This window comes from Platichthys flesus, chromosome 7 (genome assembly GCF_949316205.1).
Source record: "Platichthys flesus chromosome 7, fPlaFle2.1, whole genome shotgun sequence".
Lineage (NCBI taxonomy): Eukaryota > Metazoa > Chordata > Actinopteri > Pleuronectiformes > Pleuronectidae > Platichthys > Platichthys flesus.
Genome location: NC_084951.1, coordinates 9,519,547 through 9,535,345, shown reverse-complemented (window position 1 = coordinate 9,535,345; position 15,799 = coordinate 9,519,547). Strand labels below are relative to the sequence as shown.

Genomic DNA, 15,799 nt, shown 5'->3' with positions numbered 1-15,799 from the left:
CTGGTTTTTCTTAATAGTTCTATTTCCTGGACTGCAACCAACCAGTCTCATTGAAGATCCATAGCAGTGACGGAAAGTCTTTGGTTTCAATGAATCTACCAGGAAGTCGAGGGGTAAAATAGAGAGAGATACAATAGGTGCTGCAGAGTATTGCAAGAGCAACAATTTACCCAGAGCATATTGTTGCAAAATGAGAGAAATTGGTTTATTCGCAGAGTTATTTCTTCTGTTCCTTTTGAACAGTGAGACTCAGATCAAATACTTTAAACAGTTCATTAAATAGTCCCACAACCACATGGACTGAAACAATCATGGGGACTAACTCATTAAAATATGACTCTGCAGTCTGTGTACACCTTAAATAGAAAGGGGACTCCATCAAGGAAGATAGACTCAAAATTCTAAGGCCTGCATGGGGGAAGAAAGCAGATTAATCAGAGATATCATTGAGGTCATTCTGGTAAGGCTTGAAAAACCTTCCTTTGCCAGGAAATCATCAAGAAACATGCAGTTGCATAAGACCAAGCACTTTTTTTGCTCAAAGGGGCGGAGACAGTTGTCCACCAAGCACAATAAATACAGGTGAGGCTGTCCCGTCACCATCATTGCTTGGACGGGATCTTCCAAAATCATGCTCCACTTCCAACTCAGCACCACACTGTGTGAGTACACATCTGACCAACTAGAAGAATAATGATGTGGGTTTTGTTTCTGCTGTTTCTTAAGAGGCTTGGAACTTTGTGATAGGAGTCACTTCTCCTGAGGGAACATTTGATCCACACAAAAAAGCCTGATGGAAGGGCTATATAGTCGAATCAACATTTTTTCAAAAGCGTTTCCCATTGACATGAATAATAAATGTTCTTTTACTACTAAAAAACTACTGTATTCTGCTTTTTGACCAATTGTAAAAAACCCTTTTTTTTACAGTTTACGTGTTGTGTATTTTGTGTGTGTCTGTTATGAGTTTACAATGGTGGTCTATGGGGGCAGGTTATGAAGGTGATTGGTAACTAACTTGCTACCAGTTGGATGTAAGCTGACTTCCCTTGCTGCCCTACTGCTTTTTTGGGATGAAAACGTTTTCATCCATGTGCTTGTTGTTAGCCAGGGTTGTAATTGTGTATTTGTTTGGCACAAATGATTGGTGTGTCGCTTTTTTCCTATTGTTTTTCTGGGAGCAGATTTTTTATTAGTCAATCCAAACCTCATTATCTTTGAGATCTTAAGTAAGTCACTTTGTAACTTATGCTTGTGTTTTTTTCTGATACATTTTGACCATTTGTTTCTTTTCCAGTGCTGGCAACAATATGTTTGTTCCAGACAACAGGTAAACAAATGAGAGACTATGTTCTAACAATGAATTTAATTTCTTTATGTGCCTTGGACACATTTCAATTTGTTCTTTCATATCTATTATTTCAACAGTCTCCATGGAGACAGTCATCACCTGTGACAATGGCAGTAATGTCCAACGCTTGAGATGCGGTATGAATCTTCTATATCTTGGTGTCCACAATCAATATCACACTTGTTCTTGGAGGCCATAATAAACACACTCAGCTATTGTCCAGGCATTGAAACATTTCAAATGTTGCACATTAACAGTGGCTATTAATCTGCAAAGTATTTACGTGTCTATTACGAATGTCACTGAACCCCAATTATTTTTTTTGTTTAACACACAGGTCATCATGATAATGAAACGTCTTATAACCTCATAAATTATGACCTTTACATTTTCTGCATGTTTTAACCAAATGTTTGAGAGCCCATTTGTTTATTTCAATAGTTCATAGGGTGACTATATTTCATGACAGATACCGGAGTGGTCCGTGTGGACGCAGCCCTGTACGGACGTTCAAACAGGGAGACCTGCAGTGAGGGCCGACCTCCACAACAACTTGCCAATACAAGCTGTTCTCAAAAGGGCACCGTGAATGTCTTGAAGAATAGGTACTCATTTCATTAACATCTGAATTTCCTGTCAAGAAAAATAGATTTATCTGTTCTTCCTTATAAATGACTAAGTTTAAACCAATATTCACGATTGAATGATCATGTTCAATAGTTGTTTTCATTTTGTAAGATGTAGATGCTCTTTGGAATATAATTGTGTAACCAACTGCTTTTATGGGAGTTAGATAGGGAGGTACTGTAGGAATGAGGAAAGTGAATAACTCCATTATGGGAATACTCATGGTGTGAGGGAAGCCCCTTGAGCACCTTAAAGGATGAAATAATGGTGTGTATCCACAGCCTGGGTCGGCTCATCAGGAAGTAATGTTTGGAGTCTACCTACACTTCAGCCCAGAGAAGGAGGAGTAATGATATTAATGTTGATGCACAATTGAGACAGTTCTGCTCTAATGAAGATTTCCCTCCCAAATTATGGGCCTGATCATCAGAGATCCCAATTAAAGAGTGATAAATAATACTAAATATCGACCACAGTCCTAAACACCGCAATTATTTTCCGGCTTGGTAAATCACATTTCACACGTTTTAACACGTGAAATCCTTCAGCAGATCCTATGTGTACTGTAAATGTACGTGAATGCTGCTGCCAGTGAGTTAATGGTTCAAAAATATCTCAGGTTCTTGGAAAGAATAGACCATTCGACAACATATCATAAGAATTATAGGTTTTTACAATACATTAAGAATGAATACTCTGAGAAATTAACGCAGCAGATTAATAGGGAAGATAAACGCTGTGGCTGTTACCCATTTAAGGGCACACCTCCTTCTGAGGCTGCATTTGAAAGACAAAGGTGTCATAGGAGCATAACTTGGCTGTCCTATATCAAAGGCTCTTCAAAAATGCATCTTTCCATTCCTAAGCCATGCAGGTTCCATCAATAGCTGCCCTGTGGACACCATTTACTGTGCGTTTGGTCTCGTTGTGACCACATTTTTTGAAAACTTTGAAAAACGAGTCTTCACCAATGCACAATGAATTCTGGGATAGGTTGGGCAAGGAAGGATCCACCCGCCTGAGCAGTATCTGTCGCCTCACACCTTCCTTTGCTTTTGCTTTGTGCTAAAAAAACACGCTCTTCTCCTAAAGGTGTGATGGCAAGAAGGTGTGTGAGATAAACACAAATATCGTCCGTACCTCTGACCCCTGCTTTGGAATCTACAAATATCTGGAGACCAACTACACCTGTGTCCCAGCAAGTCAGTCACACACCTGCACAAAGCCAATCACAACTCAAAGCTGTAAATACGTTTGGAAGTGTGATGTCTAACGGATTTGTGTTACTTTAACAGTTCGTGTTGTTGCATGTGAGGGGTCCTCGGCACATTTGTTCTGTGGTGAGATTAAAACCAGTTTTCTACTTTGCATTTATGATGGTCAATGGATGAGCTATATCGAAAATTTCTTGCCCTACTTATTGCTTCTCTACTTTCTTTGTGTCAGATGTAGGGCAGGTGATATTGGTGATAGGAGCTGACTACGGACGCCATGACCAGACTACCTGCTCCTACAAACGGACCGAAGCTCAACTTAGGAATGTGGACTGCTCCGGGCCCACTAGCAAGGTTGCTGACAGGTACAGTTGTTCAGCTTTTACTAAATACAGTATAATCATTTGCAGACGGAGAGGCTGTGATAATAGATATGAAAATGCATCACCTCAAAAACACATCTGTTCCTCTGCATCCACAGCTGTAATGGGAAAAACAGCTGTACTGTCGATGCAAGCAACGGAGTGCTTGGAGACACATGTGTAGGCACTTACAAGTACCTGGGGGTGGCTTACCTGTGTGAATGTAAGTCGCTGTATGTCCGGAGAGAATCAATAATACAACATTTGCGAAGGAAAAAAAGACGTTTAATAGATAATTGATTGTTCTTAATTGAATTTTTTTTTTCTTTTGCAGATCCTGTGTAGACTCTTGACATGTAAACATGCTGAAATTACATCACAATAAACATTTGCAGAATAAAATAAATGTGTCACCGTCTGATTTTGTCCACTGGCCTGAGAAAAAAACTTGCATCACCCAAGTCTTTTCAGTTGAGTATTCTAGAACACCAATATGGTATATTTAGGCCCATACAGGTTGTTCATGTCACGACTACGTCGAGCACTGGGAAGGAAGATATAATTTCCCATTTTTTACTTTCTACAATCAATTTTAAATGTAAAGAATGGGTCATATAAGCAAAACAAAACAAAAAGAACATATGAAACTACCATAATTAGCACATTGGACAGCTACTTCAGAATGCCTTGTCTTTCTCCTTTAGTACTTAAACACTGTGTTGTAATTAATAACAGGACTTTGATGAGTTTGTGTCGGAATCTTTCTATTAGAAGGAGAAACCACAAAAGCCTGGAAAGAGGAACAGTGACAGGTCACATGTCCGCCAGTTGCTACTCTAAGTCAAACTGATTGACCTGAAGAGTTTACTTTACCCTCAACATTACAAGTTAATTCACAAAATACTCCAAATACAAAACATACTCAGATATAGTACGACTACTCCCAACATTTCAGTTTCTTTTGCCAAGTACATAAAATATCTTCCTCTGATAAAGTTAACATTTTCTTGGCTTTTTGAATTTATTCTCTGCATTTACTTGTTATTCTTGTAATGCAAAAGGAAAAGGTTCTTCCTCTCCTAAGTTTTCCATTTGAGTGTCTTTAAACTAGTCTGATTACATTAACTCCAGTAATTTGAACACTTGCAGTCCCTCATGTTGCTCACACATGTGCTCTTTGTTTAGCTTCCCCCGATTGATAAGCAGAGAAGAGAAGATGATCCTGTCAAGCCCATTCCTCGACCCAGTGCTACTCCCAGTCCATGTAAGATATGCATTTTAATCACATATTGTTAACAATCTGAGCTCCTTCTCGTTTAACACCTATCAATGCTCATGTCACAGCACCTGAAGGGAGAGCATAAGACAAAAGCCAGAGGGCAGAACACGACGGAACAGTATTCAGGTGAGCACCATTTATCTGTTGTGCACTTTTCATCACTAAAGTTGATCACTAAAGCTGGAGAGAAGATTCAAGACGTTCAACTTCATCATGGAAGTCAAGACCAACCTGAAACAAAGAGTGAGAATAATTTACCACAGCCTCTGTGCATGAAACCACATGTAAAACCTTTGTGGCGCTAACAGTTCTCTTCACATTTCAGCAAATCAAGCATGAGCTGTCAGCTTTGTCCTAGAAAGACCACTCACGCTATGACTGCTGTGTGGTTATCATGCTGTCCCATGGGACTAAGGTAAGAGCTGTGCTGCATTTAACCACCATAGTAATCGTTGTTAATAATATTAAAGAACAATTTATGATAAAAGTTGGTGCATCTCCCTCAGATTACCCTCAAAACAGTCGGTAGGTGATTTGCTGGTGGACGAGGTGGGAAGTTATCATCTTAATCGGAAACCTTGTTACGATTTTTACTTCCTCTGGATCACATGTGTCAAACTCAAGGCCTGCGGGCCAGATGTGGCCCGCCTGATCAGATCTATTTACTATTAGAGCTGGCCCGCCAGGAGTGTAATGCTAGCCTGGATGCCAGACGAACGTAGCCCCGCCCACAACATTTGAGGTTGGGAAGTTCGGTCTGGAGTCGCTCCGATGGGGAGAAATTATGCCCGGTTCAAAAGTGACTGGACCAATCAGATTGTCAGGGCGGGCTTTATTCGATGATTGAGAGATGATCAACAGTAACGTAATCAGACACGTCATCAAAGTGCGCTTGGGTTGAATTCGTATTCAACAAACATGCCTGCCGCTGGAGAGCTGAGATGTTGAGATGCTGCCATTGAGTCTGTTTTAGAAGACATCGACAGCGCATTCATTTTGAAAGAGGAACAGAGAAAGCGGAGGCGACGCCAAAGCGCTGCGCCGCCCTAATCCCTATCGCGCCGGCGATTGGCTGTTCACACCGGACACTGAAGCGACACTGAACCGCCGGGCAGCGCTAATAATATCACCCGTTGATCCAGTAGTATTCAAGCATTTACTTACTTGTTGCTCCAACATTAAGCAACAGCGTCTCAACACGTCTTTTTTGGTGTTGTCTTTATACAACATGTGCCGAGGATCATACCCCTTCCCCCCTCCCCCCTCTCTCTTTTTATCTTTATCCCTGCTTGTGTGGCTGTAGTGGATGGGGGACATTTAATAATGTCATTGGTAACTCACAATGCGTCACCTAACATACGTCACATACTACGTTGCTCTGATTGGTTGTAGGTCTATCCAATTGAGACAAGAGGCATTTTTTTTCTGGTTCCATTGAAACACGCCCCATAATCACAGCCCAATGGAGCGGTATCAGACTCACATTCTTGAGAATTCCTGAGGGTTCATGAACAGGTCGGGATGGGGCACGTGACAGTTCTAGACCAATGGCTGGGGGGGTTGTGCGGCTCTCATTGGCTGATGAGTGGGCGGGTCAAGGGTGATTGACAAATCCCAGAATGCACTGCCTGTGTGTCAGCACGTCGATCGCGACCTGCGAACGCTATCCCTCTCCCCAAAAAATTGGTGGGGAGGATCCGAGAAAGGTTAAGGAGGAAAACGTCACAAGTACACCAGGAGTCATTGTGTGGCAAAGCCTTGAAAATGGAACATGTGATGAGCATCATGACATTAGCGGTTAACTTTATCAGAGCCAAAGGTTTAAATCACCGCCCGTTCAAGTCTTTTCTGGAGGAGTTAAATTCAGAATATGGTGACTTTTTTACATTACATTACATTACATTTAATTTAGCTGACGCTTTTATCCAAAGCGACTTACAATAAGTGCATCAACTCCGAGGGTACAGACCCAGGACAACAAAAAATTAGGAAAGTACAATTTCATCAAAATAAAGCAAAAGTACAAAGTGCTATAAGTCAGTGCCATTGTAAGTGCTACTAAAGTGTTAGTTTCAAAGAGTTGTGAGTTGTTGTGTTTTTTTTTTTTTTTATTCAAGGTAAAGTCGGAAGAGGTGTGTTTTTAGTTTTCGGCGGAAGATGTGTAGACTTTCAGATTTCCGGATGTCGATGGGGAGCTCATTCCACCATTTAGGAGCCACTCGGTTGCTAGCCATACTAGCAACTCTGCCCTATCACACAGAGTTGCTATGGCTAAGCCAGGGAAAGGTGCTGGAAATATTTTTCCAGTTGCGTTGGGAGTTCTGTGAGTTTATGGAAAGCAAAGGGAAAGGCACAACAGAGCTCCGAAATAAAACGTTTCTGTGTGACATCACGAGCCACCTGAATGCGCTCAACCTGCAGCTTCAGGGGCGGGGCCATGTCATCACTGACATGTACGCTACAGTGAGAGCTTTTAAAACCACGCTGCGGCTGTGGGAGACGCAGATACTGCAGATAGAGCCATAAGCAGTTAATGAACCAGATTTTATTACTTTTATATTTATTTAAGTTTTATTTATATTTCAATTATTTCCTAATTAATGTTGTTTTATCAGCAATACTCTGTAGGCCTTGTTAGTTCCAGGTTCAATATGTGCACTAAGGTTCTTTCAATAAGTTTTCAATAAACGTTGAACCCTTCTGGCCCTTGACTTGTAGCAATTTTTTAATTTCGGCCCACTGTGTATTTGAGTTTGACACACCTGCTCTAGATAGTCAAGTTTGATCGTCTTCTCGGTGCTCCCCCAGGGCCGTTACCGACTCCGGCGGGACCGATCCGAGGACCTCACTCATGGGCGGTGTGTACAAAGGGCAGGGCCTCAGCAGCCTGTGAAAACTTTGAGAACCTGCTGCTTTTGCGGCTGAACAAAGCCTATCGGTAGTGTTGTTGTACATACAGGAATTAGTCCAAAGGTCTCAAGGTCTCTTCCAATAAAGGTTATTGATAACATTCCACTGAAGTTTTACTTTTTGCACTATTACAATACTTATTGGCAACTAGTTATCATGTCTTCCACTCCATGAAACGCATGTTAATGCTCAGTAGTACACATATGGTACTTTAATGTGTTTACATAAAAAAATTCCCCTTACATTACTTTTACTTTTACACTTTAAGTAGTTTGGAAACCAGTACTTTTACACTTTTACTTAAGTAAAAAGCTTGAATTGATACTTCAACTTCTACAAAAGTATTTTTAAACCCTAGAATCTATACTTCTACTTGAGTAATGAATGGGAATACTTTTGACACCTCTGCCAATCATAATATATATTATCTGAGATGTCCTGTCATTTTAGTTTGTTAATTTTAGTCTCATCAGTGTGTTTCCTGTTTTATTTTGTAGTATCTGTCCCTTGTGTGTGTTTCGGTCTTTACTTCCTGTGGTTGATTGTCATGCCCAATCCTCATGTGTTTCACCTGTGCGTAATTGCCCCTTCCTTTCCTCTGTATTTAAGCCTCTGTGTTTCCCTTTGTCCTCGTCGGTTTGTACTTGTGGTTGTGCTACTCGTCTCTACACGTAGTCTTCTATAGGTTTGTTTTGTACTGCTGTCTCGTGCAGCATTCCCCTGCGGATCTTCTGTGTTCCTTGTGCGCCTTGACGCTCAACTTCTGCTCCTGCTCACCAGAGTAATCACCTGTGTTTTTCATCCCCGGGTTTTTGACTTTCCAGTAGTCACCGGTTATGTTTTTGTCTTGTTTAAAGACCCCTTTTATATTAAATACACCTTTTTGTTATAACCTCTGCATCCTGGGTCCATCTCCTCCACCAAACCGTAACAGAACAAACCAACCAAACTATTGACCCAGCAGAGGTTAATTTATTTTTTGTTTATTTTGAGTGTCTGGTATACGAGCTGGAGGATGGATCCCAAGACCCTGCGGAGACCCTGAGGGAGATCTTGGTAGTGGAGGCCTGGCTGAAGGATCGACCGTGGGTGAGCCACACGGTGCCATACCTCCCGGAGGTGCAGGAGAGGTTGAGGAAGCTGCGCAGCCATACAGTCCCTTCCTCTAACCCGTTTTTTGGAACCCGCCTGGCTTTTGGTGGACCCCGCAGCAGTGTTAATTTTGGCAGCTATTTTTGATTTAGTCTTAGTCTTAGTCTTTTGACGAAAATGCATTTTAGTTTTAGTCACATTTAGTAATTTTATCCTTCTTAGTTTTAGTCTAGTTTTAGTCGACTAAAACAATTCAATTTTAGTCTAGTTTTAATCACATTTAGTAGCCACATTAAACTCCTTTTCTATAAAAACATATAGCTGGAGCCTAATAGCTAAAAAATATATATTTAATTTTAAATGTGAAAACAAAAAGGGAGAGCAGGTCAGACTGGAGGCGGACACAGAAACTTCAGTTCGGTACAAACCAACTGCAGCTTCTGCTCTGATCAAGAAGCTGAGGTGCTGATCTCTGATCAGCTGAGACCAGAGAAACTCTGTTTTCACTGTTTCCATAGTTAAGAGGCAGTGAGTCACTGTGAGGCTTCCTCGCGTGTTCTAGCCATAGGTTCTAGCTCTGATCTTGTGTCTCTGAGCGACTGCGGGGGGCAGAGCCTCGGGACCGGTGAGCTCTCTGGGAGCACACAGACTCACTCGCCCGCTTCTGATACTTCATGATGGCCTGATACGATGATGTTAAAAATTATTGTGACTTAGTCAATCACCAACATTTTCGTCTCGTCAACGAAAGTTAAAAATAGATTTAGTCAGTTTTTATTTTCAAAGATCCGTTTTCGTTACGTCTTCGTCTCGTCTTCGTCATGGAAAAAGGGTCGTTAACGAATATATTTCGTTATCGTTTTCGTCAAGGAAATTAACACTGCCCCGCAGCCTGCAGCAGAGGTCTGCGGTTGGTGGCAGAGGTCGGAGCAGTGCCCCCGCATCTCCAAGGCCAATGTATGCTTCTCCGTTTTGACGGACACGGACAGATAGGACCGCCTTCTCCAACGTGGAACGCCCTCTCCGTGCCTCTCCGCGGCTCCTCGGAGAGCTTTTCGTGCAGCTCTCCTTTTTCTAACTACACGTCGAAATGGCGGAGAGCCCACGGATAGCCCTTGGCTGTGATTGGTCCACTAACACCAGGATTTCGGAATGGAAACTTCCTGTTCCATTCCCTACATCACAATAAACCAAAATCAAAACTAAGACTCAATGATTAATGTGACAAGTGTGTTAAGCCAGAGGCGTTGTCCGGCTGACGGTGGCTGGTTAGAGCACTTACGGCATGTGTGTACGGTCACATACGGTTATAACGAACTTTCATAACGGGGCTAGCGGGCTAGCCACCATGCTAACTGCGGTGGGAACAGCGCAAAAACCCGCTGACTTTAATCCCACGGCTCATGACACTGTTTCTCAAACACCGTCAGGTTAGAAGCAAACACTTTAGATCGATACTAACTACCGGTAGTAGTTAGTATCGGGTGTCCCTGCTGACTGTGTGTGGAAGCTGGGGGGAAGCTAGCTGCCTCTGTGTAGCTTCAAGCTGTTGCAGCTGTTGAATTAGCAACGCAGTTCGGAAACAAGACCGGGGAACCGCTGCGTTAAGACACGATAACATAAGCATTATGACCCGCTGGGTGTCACTTTATTCAGCAAAAACTGTCGCGTCATCAACATCCTTTTTCTGTTAGTTGTCATCGTTCACTGTGTGAGGAGCCGGGAGGACGTAAATAAACCAGCGTGGACTTCTTCTATATACCTCATGAGGTAGGCTTCTCTAAGCTCGACTTCAGTTGCGCCATCTACTGTTCTGGCGGTGAATTGTTTTCACAACAAAAAGGCTCGTAGAACTATAAATCAAAAAGGGTCCGTCCGATCCGTCCGTCCGTCAGTCCGCAACGGACTCGGAGAAGCATACAGCATATAGTATTTAAGGCCAATGTATGCTAGCATATAGCCTTTAAGGCCAGCTCGCAGGCACCACACTCCAGCCCCAGCCGTAGTCCTGTACGCTGGAAGCGGCGGGGCCTTTTGGGGACCCCGCAACCTCAAGGGGTTAACTGTGGCGGGTTGCGGACGTTGGAGAGGGGGGATCCACAGCAGAAGCCACATCCAGTTCCGACTGGGCCCAAGCCAGACCCAGTCCCTGCTCCGCACCGGAGGCCCCTAGCTGATGTCTCTCGCTCTCCGACGTCAGTGGTCCTCACAGCGTCATCTGTTTCAACGCCTGCTCCAGTGCCTGCTCCGCGCCGGAGGCTCTCAGCTGACGTCCCCTGTGTTTCGGTGTCGGAGATCCTCACACCGGCGTTTGCTCCAGTGCCTGCTCCGCGCCGGAGGCTCTCGGCTGACGTCCCCTGAGAGAAATTGGTTTATTTGCAGAGTTATTTCTTCTGTTCCTTTTGAACAGTGAGACTCAGGTCAAATCCTTTAAACAGTTCATTAAATAGTCCAAAATCCACATGGACTGAAACAATCATGGGGACTAACTGCTTAAAATATGACTGCAGTCTGTGTACACCTTAAATAGAAAGGGGAAGGAAACAGATCAGAACAGGAAAAAACCTTCCGTTGCCAGGAAGATGAGTGCAGAAATCATCAAGAAACATGCAGTTGCACAAGACCAAGCACTTTTTTTGCTTAAAGGGGCAGAGACAGTTCTGCACCAAGCACAATAAATACAGGTGAGGCTGTCCCATCACAATCATTGCTTGGACGGGATCTTCCAAAACCATGCTCCACTTCCGACTCAACACCTCACTGTGTGAGTACACATCTGACCAACTAGAAGAATAATGATGTGCGTTTTGTTTCTGCTGTTTCTAAAGAGGCTGGGAACTTTGTGATAGGAGTCACTTCTCCTGAGGGAACATTTGATCCACACAAAAAAGCCTTTTTTAAAGTTTACGTGTTGTGTATTTTGTGTGTGTCTATGGGGCAGGTTATGAAGGTGATTGGTAACTAACTTGCTACCAGTTGGATGTTAGCTGACTTCCCTTGTTGCCCTACTGCTTTTTTGGGATGAAAACGTTTTCATCCATGTGCTTGTTGTTGTAATTGTGTGTTTGTTTGGCACAAATGATTTTTTTTTTTTTATCAATCCAAACCTAATTATCTTGGAGATTTTAAGTAAGTCACTTTGTAACTTATGCTTGCGTTTTTTTTTCTGATACATTTTGACCATTTGTTTCTTTTCCAGTGCTGGCAACAATATGTTTGTTCCAGACAACAGGTAAACAAATGAGAGACTATGTTCTAACAATGAATTTATTTTCTTTATGTGCCTTGGACTCATTTCAATATGTACTTTCATATCTGTTATTTCAACAGTCTCCATAGAGACAGTCATCACCTGTGACAATGGCAGTAATGTCCAACGCTTGAGCCGCGGTATGAATTTTCTATATCTTCGTGTCCACACTCAATACTACACTTGTTCTTGGAGGCCATAATAAACTAACTCAACCATTGTCCAGGCATTGAAACATTTCAGATTAGCACATTAACAGTGGCTATTAATCTGCAAAGTATTTACGTGTCCATTACGAATGTCACCGACCCCAATTATTGTTTTTGTTTAACACATACGTCATCATGATAATGAAACGTCTTATAACCTCATAAATTAGGACCTTTACATTTTCTGCATGTTTTGACAAAATGTTTGAGAGCCCATTTGTTTATTTCAATAGTTCATAGGGTGACTATATTTCATGACAGATACCGGAGTGGTCCGTGTGGACGCAGCCCTTTACGGACGTTCAAACAGGGAGACCTGCAGTGAGGGCCGACCTCCACAACAACTTGCCAATACAAGCTGTTCTCAAATGGGCACAGTGAATGTCTTGAAGAATAGGTACTCATTTTATTAACATCTGAATTTCCTGTCAAGAAAAATAGATTTATCTGTTCTTCCTTATAAATGACTTAGTTTAAATCAATATTCACGATTGAATGATCATGTTCAATAGTTGTTTTCATTTTGTAAGATGTAGATGCTCTTTGGAATATAATTGTGTAACCAACTGCTTTTATGGGAGTTAGATAGGGAGGTACTGTAGGAATGAGGAAAGTGAATAACTCCATTATGGGAATACTCATGGTGTGAGGGAAGCCCCTTGAGCACCTTTAAGGATGAAATAATGGTGTGTATCCACAGCCTGGGTCGGCTCATCAGGAAGTAATGGTTGGAGTGTACTTACACTTCAGCCCACAGAAGGAGTAATGATAGTAATGTTGATGCACAATTGAGAGAGTTCTGCTAATGAAGATTTTCCTCCCACATTAAGGGCCTGATCATCAGAGATCCAAAATAAAGAGTGCTAAATACTACTAAATATCGACCACAGTCCCAACCACCGCAATTATTTTCCGGCTTTGTAAATCACATTGCGTGTGCTAAATTAAAATATTTGCATCTCCTCCTCCCATTATTTTACGTACCCTGGTAAAAACGGCAGATATTGAATTTTCATTAAGGCAAACAAACTAAATGGATAGCGCGTGTTATTCTGCACGCAATCCTCAGTGGTCACCGTTAGTAGATCAGTTTGCATGTTTTTTTTCGGGTGAAATCAAGTTTGCACACGTTTTTACACGCGCAATCCTAGCAGTGAGTTAATGGTTTAGTGTCACTCTGAGCTGTGAAAAAGATCTCAAGTTCTTTGACAGAATAGACCATTCAACAACATATTACAATACATTAAGAATGAATACTCTGAGAAATTAACGGAGCAGATTAAGAGGGAAGATGCACGCTGTGGCTGTGTCCCATTTCAGGGCACACCTCCTTCTGAGGCTGCATTTGAAAGACAAAGGTGTCATAGGAGCATAACTTGGCTGTCCTATATCAAAGGCTCTTCAAAAAGGCATCTTTCCATTCCTAAGCAATGCAGGTTCCATCAATAGCTGCCCTGTGGACACCATTTACTGTGCGTTTGGTCTCGTTGTGACCACATTTTTTGAAAACTTTGAAAAACGAGTCTTCACCAATGCACAATGAATTCTGGGATAAGTTGGGCAGGGAAGGATCCACCCGCCTGAGCAGTATCTGTTGCCTCACAGCTTCCTGTGCTTTTGCTTTGTGCTAAAAAAACACGCTCTTCTCCTAAAGGTGTGATGGCAAGAAGGTGTGTGAGATAAAATATCGTCCGTACCTCTGACCCCTGCCCTGGAATCTACAAATATCTGGAAACCAACTACACCTGTGTCCCAGCAAGTCAGTCACACATCTGCACAAAGCCAATCGCAACTCAAAGCTGTAAATACATTTGGAAGTGTGATGTCTAACGGATTTGTGTTACTTTAACAGTTCATGTTGTTGCATGTGAGGGGTCCTCGGCACATTTGTTCTGTGGTGAGATTAAAACCAGTTTTCTACTTTGCATTTATGACGGTCAATGGATGAGCTATATCGAAAATTACTTGCCCTACTTATTTCTTCTCTACTTTCTTTGTGTCAGATGTAGGGCAGGTGATATTGGTGATAGGAGCTGACTACGGACGCCATGACCAGACTACCTGCTCCTACAAACGGACCGAAGCTCAACTTAGGAAGGTGGACTGCTCCGGGCCCACTAGCAAGGTTGCTGACAGGTACAGTTGTTCAGCTTTTACTAAATACAGTATAATCATTTGCAGACGGAGAGGCTGTGATAACAGATATGAAAATGCATCACCTCCAAAACACATCTGTTCCTCTGCATCCACAGCTGTAATGGGAAAAACAGCTGTACTGTCGATGCAAGCAACAGAGTGCTTGGAGACACATGTGGAGGCACTTACAAGTACCTGGGGGTGGCTTACCTGTGTGAATGTAAGTCGCTGTATGTCCGGAGAGAATCTAAAATACAACATTTGCAAAGGAAAAAGCTGCATGGTATGAAAAAAAGACGATTAATAGATAAATGATTGTTCCTAATTGATTTTTTTTTCTTTTGCAGATTCTGTGTAGACTCTTAAACACAATAAACATTTGCAGAATAAAATAAATGTGTCACCGTCTGATTTTGTCCACTGGCCTGAGAAAAAAACTTGCATCACCCAAGTCTTTTCAGATGAGTATTCTAGAACACCAATATGGTATATTTAGGCCCATACAGGTTGTTCATGTCACGACTACGGCGAGCACTGGGGAGGAAGACTTAATTTCCCATTTTTTACTTTCTACAATCAATTTTAAATGTCAAGAATGGGTCAAATAAGCAAAACAAAACAAAACAAAAAGAATATATGAAACTACTATAATTAGCACATTGGACAGCTACTTCCAAATGCCTTGTCTTTCTCATTTAGTACTTAAACACTGTGTTGTAATTAATATCAGGACTTTGATGAGATTGTGTCGGAATCTTTCTATTAGAAGGATAAACCACACAAGCCTGGAAAGAGGAACAATGACAGGTCACATGTCCGCCAGTTGCTCCTCTAAGTCAAACTGATTGAGTTTACTTTACTCTCAACATTTCAAGTTAATTCACAAAATACTCCAAATACAAAACATACTCAGATATAGTACGACTACTCCCAACATTTCAGCTTCTTTTGCCAAGTACATAAAATATCCTCCTCTGATAAAGTTCAACTTTTCTTGGCTTTTTGAATTCATTCTCTGCATTTACTTGTTATTTTTGTAATGCAAAAGGAAAAGGTACTTCCTCTCCTAAGTTTTCCATTTGAGTGACTTGAAACTAGTCTGATTACCTTAACTCCAGTAATCAGAGCTTACTGAGCAGAAAATGGTAATGAACTGAAAAAAGGAGGATGCCTCACTCTCTCCCTCTCTCTCCCACTCAAACACACACTGACAACATGTCAGATTGATGATCAGCAGCTCCAGGAGGAAATCCTACCAGCGTCAAAATCATTATGGATGTTTTAATGGCTAGTTAAAACATCCATAATGATTTTATCGTCATCCGCAGTTAGGAAGGATCCAGTATAAATTTGGTAGATGCCGCTTTCA

At 41.9% G+C, this 15,799-nt stretch overlaps 1 protein-coding gene and 1 long non-coding RNA gene across 2 annotated transcripts; both read left to right on the top strand.

Moving 5' to 3' along the window:
- The first annotated feature begins 594 nt into the window (after positions 1-594).
- LOC133956945 (rhamnose-binding lectin-like) lies at positions 595-14,796 on the top strand. The gene is given in 18 exon segments (XM_062392315.1): positions 595-662; positions 1,298-1,330; positions 1,429-1,488; positions 1,821-1,956; positions 3,071-3,180; positions 3,274-3,318; positions 3,425-3,557; positions 3,674-3,777; positions 11,525-11,599; positions 12,035-12,067; positions 12,166-12,225; positions 12,556-12,691; positions 13,949-13,975; positions 13,977-14,053; positions 14,147-14,191; positions 14,298-14,430; positions 14,547-14,660; positions 14,778-14,796. Coding segments are annotated over 18 exon segments (1,371 nt in total). The 5' UTR covers positions 595-631.
- On the top strand, positions 4,742-5,253 carry LOC133956806 (uncharacterized). The gene is made up of 3 exons (XR_009921173.1): positions 4,742-4,818; positions 4,899-5,076; positions 5,159-5,253. It is a non-coding gene; the product is annotated as an uncharacterized LOC133956806 (long non-coding RNA).
- Positions 14,797-15,799: the final 1,003 nt, after the last annotated feature.